The sequence below is a fragment of the Silene latifolia genome, chromosome X (genome assembly GCF_048544455.1).
Source record: "Silene latifolia isolate original U9 population chromosome X, ASM4854445v1, whole genome shotgun sequence".
In the NCBI taxonomy this organism is placed as follows: Eukaryota; Viridiplantae; Streptophyta; class Magnoliopsida; order Caryophyllales; family Caryophyllaceae; genus Silene; species Silene latifolia.
The window spans coordinates 249,364,480-249,372,736 of NC_133537.1; the positions used below are offsets into that span (position 1 = coordinate 249,364,480).

Consider the following 8,257-nt stretch of genomic DNA (forward strand, 5'->3'; position numbering starts at 1 on the left):
GACGTGGTTAGGGGGTATTATAAGTAGACTGATTGAGAATGGTCATGGTGCTATGGGCAGGATGACGGCTTTAAGTTGCCGACATGGTAGCCAAAATACTGGACCAGGAGTAGTGGATGAAGAGAGAGGGTGAGGAATAAGCAAGACCCAAAGGCCTCCTTCAGAATTTGCCTTTCACAAATTTACGCCAATTCAATTCCCATAAATATCAAAAGGCTACCTGTATTTTATTATTACTCGTCATTTTCAGGCTACATAATTCTGTTTCTCATCCCAGCTTTAAGGGGAATAAAGCCACAATTTACAAGAATTGAATTTAATAAATAACAATATAAACTAATTACCGACTTCTGTCCACTACCAACATCTTGATACCCCCTGCTGCATCTGAATCTCATGAAACATGATTATTATCACTGGTCTCACTCTCACCATCAACATGATTCACCTTAGCAAGTCCCGACTTTCCTACATTAACCCCAACTAAATTAGACGATGCTGTACTAGTAGAGTCAACAACGGCAGCTGAATTCATTTCCATTTGACAAATCCTGACTGCCCCAATCAACTTCTCCGGCAGTTCCTCCTCACTTTGAGCCTCCACAAGAAATCCCATGTCAATCGACACCGAGGTCACATACCCGAGTGCCAAATGAACCATTGCACCAGCTATCTTCGAGCTTGATAAGTCCACATCAATTTCTAAGTAATTAGGCCCCCTATGATACCGGCACGTAAGCGCCTTCCCTAATAAACAAGCACTATAGTTACCTACAGCCTTTTTTACAAGCCATGGCCCCTTCACTATCAGATTTACCATCTTCAGCCGGCTATTTCTGAATGCATCATCTCCATTTATGAAATGGTCTAACAATGAACCTGGTTGGATTGGCTCATCTGTGGAGAAGTAGAATACCGCGCTATGATACTCCCTCCCTACACCCAACATATATAATATAAAAAAAAAAAAAAACATCATTTCACAATTTAAAGGCTAGTGCCTATTGTAGGAGAAAGTAGTGAAACAAGAGGACATTTATAGAATTATGCACAACTTTGGCATTATTACTCATGATCACCAACTTAGTAATCGGAAGACGATTAAAAAGAGCAATTCCAAATCATATATATCCTTTAGTCTCTTACTATATCTATATAGGTTCTATTTTTCACATAGTAACAACGGCACAACGCATCTAAGGCAAACACCTCACACAGTGACACAGACACAGGTACACTTTACTGTAACAGATAGTCCTCTGCGTGAATTATATAATTGGCTTTTAATTTCTAAGACGCAATAACACTTTAGAAAACAAATGGCAGAGAACGATATATTAGATTGAGAAAGAATGATCAAATAAAAGAACTATTCCGTGGTAAATATATAGAAATTGTTGGCTTTGAATTACTAAGAAGCAATAACACTTTAGAAAACAAATGGCAGCGAAAGATATATTAGATTGAGAAAGAATGATCAAATAAAAGAACTATTCCGTCGTAAATATGTAGAAATTGTGCCCCAAAGTCCGAAACTGTGCTCCATACCTCAGCATCACTTTGTGCCCTCTGCCTAGGGGTGCATTTAAAACTACAGTATGACGTCAACTGAAATAAAAATTCACTTTCATGGAATGAATCAAGCTTGAATTGCCAAATTCATCAACAGAATAATTTTATAACCCTTTGTTTGGATAGAGAGTAAGGAGCGAAAGAATTACACTCGTTTGATTAGAAAAATGAATGGAGGCAACGAAATGAAGGTAAACATTTCCTGTCGTTACAATTCCCCTAACATAGCATATTTGAAAGGAATTAGGAGCATAGGAGGGAGGGAGGGAGGGAGGGAAGTGGAACCTTGGTAAACATTTCCCGTCATTTCAATTCCCCATTTCCCACAAATCAAGCTCGTATTCTGGGTTAGCTAACTTGAACAATTTCGGAAACAATCAATGTATTCATGTGCTCGACCAAAAAAAAAAAAAAAAATCATTCCATATTGCTTCCGATCCACCTAAAGACTGCAGCTTGATATGACGTGACAGTGACAGTGACACTCAACCATAATTACCATAATCTAGGTTTCTCCGTCTTGTACAATCAAACAAAACAACACTGCATTTCATAATTCTCCAATGCAAACAAATGATTGGGACAAAGGGAGTAACAAGATAAAATGAACAAGTCAACATGGTCAAAGTAAACAGCAGAAAAATCAAAGATAAAAAGAGTGAAAAAAAAACACAAACCTGGGACTTGAAGATTAATAGCAAAGACAAAACTCTTGAGAAACTGGCCACGTGCGTGGTAGCCCTTGAGCACGTGCATAACGCGATTATCAGGACGTGAGAGCACGTGCTCGAGCTTGGTCGACGACCTAAGCCAGTCAACGGCGGTGGGCTTGAGCAAGTAGTCACCGGCAGGACACTTAGTCTTCTTAGTCATATAGTGTTTAGATCGGAGGGTGAAGCGGTCACCCGGTGGCGACGCCCAACCGTTGGATCCGTTAAGTTCCACGTGGCGTAGTGATCCGCCGTTTATAGTCTCTTCTCTCCAGTCTCCTGTGTTTGAAGCCGTCGCATCGTCGGCGGTTGTGGTGGCGGGGGTTTTACTGGGCATGGGCGTGCACATTATTATTTTTATTATTAATTAATTATTGACTATAGTTGTTAAATAAGTAGTATAATATTTTCTCTCTCTAGAGAGTGTAAACTAAGAATGAGGCAAGATTTTCTCTCCGAATCGGGTTAAGCTGTCACGAGTATTGTGCACCTAGTGTTTAGGTGAGTAGGAGATGATGACGAGATTGTGTTTAGGAAGGTTCAGAGTAGTATCTCAATGAACAATTGATCTCCCCTGTGACGGGTCACCATTTGTGACGGATATTTTGTGAGATAAAATGGTAACAAAATAGGTTAGTGGAGAAAGGGGACCACATGAATAGTGTTGCAGAGAGAGAAAAAGTGGGTACTTTATGAGGTAAAATGGTATCCGTCACTCAAGAGTGACGGATAGGTGCCGTCACAAATGAGAATTTGTGCTCAATGAATGAATGTGGACTGCTCAAAACCGAGTTTCTCGGATGTATGCTATTTCACTTTTTCCTTTATTTTCTACGCTTCTTAGAACAAAAAATTTAACACAAATTCTCATTTGTGACGGACAATAGCCGTCACAAGCTTATAACAGGTCAAATAAAATCAACATGAGTAGATAAAGACTAGTAAATTATTTATGACTCCTTAGGCACTCTGATTTTTGTGTTATCTAGCCATATTGTGGGTGAGTGATACTTGACTGGTCACAAGTTTGCGATGGATATACTCCCTACGTCCCGTTCATTTATTTACCTGTTTCATTTTGATTGCCTCGATCAGTTGTTTACCTGTCTATTTTAGGGATGCATTTGATGGACAATTTAATCTTACCCAAAAATTAAACACTCCCTACCATTTCGGAAACAATCAATGTATTCTCGCTCGAGGGAAAGCTTATATGTTCGTGAAAGGTGACATAGGTCTTATGGCGATAAGACATGATCATCCAAGAGAAGACCTTCAGTGACTCGATGTGGTGGGCTCAGTGTGGCGGGCTGAGGCTTAACGAAGGCAATAAAAAAACGGTCAATGCTAAGTCTAAAGGCGGTCCGACGTGACACGTTGAGTACTTGAGACACTAGATGTGGACCCAATCCAAAGGCATATTGGAGGCAGAGGAATTAGGTACGCAAGTGTAGCACAATTCCCATGAAAGGAATTGGAACTGTTTAAAACAAAATAACAACATAATGTAGGTATGAGATTTAAGCGAACCAGTGGTAAAGTAGTTGTGGTTTATATTCCAAGTGGTCTTGTGTTCTAGTCTCCAATTAGTAGAAAAAACACTTCAAATATTTAGTAAAAGTGTGGGGAGTTCTCCATGGAGGTCAAGGTTCCGAGTCAAGATGATGGTCCTTGGTTTGAGGGGAGAATTGTTAAGGTGTAAATTGATATCCTATTGATGTGACTCATATTTGAGCACATTTAGTCCCCGAATTAACCTCGTTCCCATGCTTTCTAGCACCTATTAGGGTCATTTATTATCTTTAGTTTCTCATTTTGCATATTCTTTGAGGTTTTGTATCCTTGGTAGGAGAGGATCGCTAACCTTGCATTTATGGAGCGAAATGGAGCTAAATGGAACGCATCTAATGACCAAGCATCGAAGAGGAGACCGACACTAGAGGCCTAAGCAAATAAATAAAGTGAAATGGACAATGATGAAAAGATCCTTGCATCCCCAACACGATCCCCGCGGTTAAGGAGCCAAACAAGAGGAGAACCCTGTGCCACGATCCGAGCGGCTTGAGCTCAGGACGAGCATACCAGAGCACGATCCGAGCGTCCCGACTGCCAGCCCGAGCGGATCTTCTTACAGGACCAGCCGTGCATCAGGTGAGGACGAGCGGATCCTGGTGGGAGTTGCAAATCTTGAAGCTTCTCTTAGAGTCTTAATAGTCATTTAAGCCCTTAGTAACCCTAATCCTTGTACTTAATTTTAGTATAAATACCCCATTGTAGTACCTAGATTATCATGAACTCTTAATCAACTCTTAATATCATCTTAATTTAGTCTTAATTTAGTTGTAATACACTTCTCAATATTAATCACATCTTAATCTTTCCTTAATTTCTCAATTGTTCTTAGTTTAGTTGGGTAATTAGAAGATTATTGGGGTTTATTGGAGGATTGACAACCTTCCATCAATCATCAAGATTACTTCTATTATTCTTTGCTTTATTATTTGGATCATCTCCATAGGTATAATCCCTTTTTACCCTTGTTTAATTATTGTTAATCACATCATTTATTCATCATGTTTTGCTTTGTTAGTATGATTGACAACCTTATTAGCATGCTAAACTTGATCATGAGTGAGTAGTCCTTTAGCTATGGTTAATGGGGAATTAGGGGAAACAAACATGGGAATTGATCTATGCTTAATCTAATATGTTTTCATAATTAAATTGCTTGCTTGTTGTGATTTCAACCTATGCACTTGTTATGTTTGATGAAATGCGAGCCTATGAATCATTGCATTTTTTACCCATCTCTTATCTTTTCAATGAGGCTTGTAAGAAATAAACCAACTCGAGCCTCATTAGACCATGCATAGAGTTGAATAGAAGGAGACTAAGTCGACTTGTAGGTGTTTTACAGTCTAGACGACTCGGCTCCGAGACCTAAATCTTCCTAGGGATTGTAAGATATACACTAAATCCCATCACAACAATAAGTGCTTGTATCTATTTGAGAACATGTTTGTATAATCTATTTCCATGAATCTCCTATGAACCTATGACACCCTAGTGCTTTTAATCAATTATTTACAACCCCTTTATTTGCTTTACTTTGTGATACCGTCGTTTAATACCAAAAATAAATACCTAAGACTACTAACAGAAGTTAGCGGAAGTAAGGTCGATCTCCACAGGGAGGCTCTTATATCTATCTGCTAATCTAAGTCTGTCTGGTAACAAATGGGGTTTTAAATTGATTTCTAAACTAAAAGTGGTGAAGGCAAGAGAATAAGAGAAAAGAGTAGTAAAAGCAAGGATGAGCAAAGTATATGATCAGATAAAGAGAAGAATTCTAGGAATTCGGTTCACCATGGCAGTTTACTAACTTAGTCATAAATAGTTCAGACGATCTAATGCGAGAAGGGTAAGGGAAAGGTCCTTCCGGTCCGCTATCCACCCTAGAAAACAACCAACTTAACTTCTGTCCTCATTAAGGTAGTCTACTGTTCATAATAGGTCTGTTCATTCCAATCTTCCGATCTAGGATTGAATTTAACCAATTTAACGGGTTTAGAAGCGTGCACTCAACTAAACAATTATAGTTATTTTGTTAAAGAATCAGTTCTCTTAATTAATCATCTGGCTTATTCACAAGATCGTCAACTCACTACCATGGCTCCCCTAATCCCAACATAAGGGAATTTAGCTACTCATGCTATTAATGGCATAAACAATAACAACATTGAATATACTAAAGAAAGGTATGATAGATGAATAACAAAGATGAAGCATAAATTACTAATAAGAAAAGTAAAACAAAGATGAGAGAACAAAGATTAAGAGCAAACAAAAGAATTAAATTAAGATTAAAGAGTAGAGAAGGATTACAAAGTTTAGATCCGGAATAAAGAGGCAAAAGGTAGCAAAGAAGAAGTTCCCGCAGTGATTAAGAGAAAGAGAGTAATTAAGCGTAGTCTAATCTGTTTGTTAACCTAATGACCTCTTCCTTAAATAGGGAAGGGATTATTAACTAAAATAATAAACATAACACGGAATAAAATCCCGAGTAAATAAGTAAATCACTCGATCGAGGCATTTCATTCCTCTCGATCGAGTAAATCTTCAGCCAATCCCTTCGATCGAACATACATAGCCTTCGATAGAAAACTCCTAAGTCGGCCTTCTTCGATCGAGCTCAGCAGGGTCTCGATCGAACTCCAACTACCGTCAAAACCACTCGATCGACCACAATAGCTCTCGATCGAGCAGTTAGCCACTGAAAAAAGCTTGGACTCCGTTTGGTTAGCTTCCAAGGACCTCCTTCATGCTTCCCGAGGTACGACATTCCGCTCTAAATCTTCATCTCCTTAAAATGCAAGCTAAAAGGACTAAATGAGCCACGATTTCACCACTTTGAGGTCCATTCCTGCAAATGAAACAAAACAAACCAAAGTAGCCTATTCGGGGCATTTTACAATACAAAACAACGAGAATGACATAGAAATGCGTGCAGTAAGAGGCTAAGACATTAAATTACATTCATCTTGTTGATTAGTTTAGATTACATTCCATCTCAACCCAATTTGTGACACCTAAGACATAGCTACTTGCAATTGAAAATCCTACATCAATACCCATCCCTTGGGATCAGACCTTTACTTACCTCTCTACTAAGAGCAGTTTGTGAAGTTATAAATATTGTTTTGGTTGGTAGCTTTTGACGACGAGTTTTAACAGAGCAAAAAATGGCGCCGTTGCCGGGGACGGTGTTCAATTGATTTGATTTTCGTTAATTGTTTTTAGTTGTGTCTTTCTTAACCTTAGGGAAGTCAATCTCCTCAAGGTTGTTCTAATTATTTTCGAGTTGTTTGATATTTTGCACGACTAGGAGATCACAAGGTAATTTATTACCTATTGATTTCGAGATTGAAAGGACCTTAACCAACAATAGAAGAGTTGCTAGAGGTACTTCAAGAGTTGTAGGTATTGGAGAGATTCTGGACATTCAAACAAATAACATTGAGTTTGTCAACCCTTTTGCAAGAGAAGGAGAGGATAACCCAATTCAAAACCCACCACAAAATCAACCCACAATGCCTAAATTTTCATTACATTCTGTACCAACCGAGGAGAACCTACCAAACGGTACTCCTACACCACCACATTTAACCGGTAATTTCATAGCCAAATCCGCATTCATACAATTAGTTGAGAGAAGTCAATTTGGAGGGATGCCTAGTGAAGACCCTCATTCACATATGGAGACTATTTGCGACTATTGTGATGCAATTTCTCAAACCGGAGTTACTCAAGACCAAATACGATGGGTGTTATTTCCTTTTTCTTTGATCGGTACCGCAAAGCAATGGTTGAAGAGCCTAGACAAGGCTACCCTTGGTATTGATTCATGGAAGAAGCTAGAACTTGCCTTCTACAAGAAATTATATCCTCCGGAGAAGACTAATATGTTGAGAGCCAAAACACCGGGTTCAAGCAAAGGGATGAAGAATCATTATATGAAGCATGGGAGAGATTTAAGGACACTTGTCGTTCTTGTCCACACCATGGACTTAGTGAGTGGTTCTTTGTGCAACAATTTTGGAACGGCCTATATGAAGACTCACGCAATGTCCTTAATATGGGATCCAATGGGATGTTTACCGAAGTTGATGACAATCAAACATGGGCCAAAACCGAAGAGATGACGGTTCATAATTCCCAATATAGTAGGCCTCGAAAGGCCACAAGAGGAGGAAAGCATGAGGTAGATTTCGTCACTCAATTGGGTGCTCAACTAAATGCTCATATCGACACCAGCAATTTGAAGTTTGAGAAGGCCATGGCTAAGCTTGATGAAGCCTCCAAATCACCCAAACAACATGTCAATGCTATGGTGGCATCATCCTCAATTCCAAGTGGAGTATGTGAAAGTTGTGGAACCTTGGGACATGATCAAAATGAATGTAGGGGAACAAATG

The 8,257-nt window shown here is 39.1% G+C and overlaps 1 protein-coding gene and 1 pseudogene across 1 annotated transcript; both read right to left on the bottom strand.

Moving 5' to 3' along the window:
* Nucleotides 1-206: 206 nt before the first annotated feature.
* Nucleotides 207-2,785, bottom strand: LOC141623897 (protein ENHANCED DISEASE RESISTANCE 2-like). The gene is made up of 2 exons (XM_074440052.1): nt 2,250-2,785; nt 207-936 (listed from the first exon to the last, which is right to left on the bottom strand). Exons 1-2 carry the CDS (start codon nt 2,629-2,631, stop codon nt 395-397), a joined length of 924 nt encoding a protein of 307 aa, XP_074296153.1. The 5' UTR covers nt 2,632-2,785; the 3' UTR covers nt 207-394.
* Nucleotides 2,786-7,750: 4,965 nt separating this feature from the next.
* LOC141625716 (small nucleolar RNA R71) lies at nt 7,751-7,850 on the bottom strand (annotated as a pseudogene).
* Between the last annotated feature and the right edge of the window lie 407 nt (nt 7,851-8,257).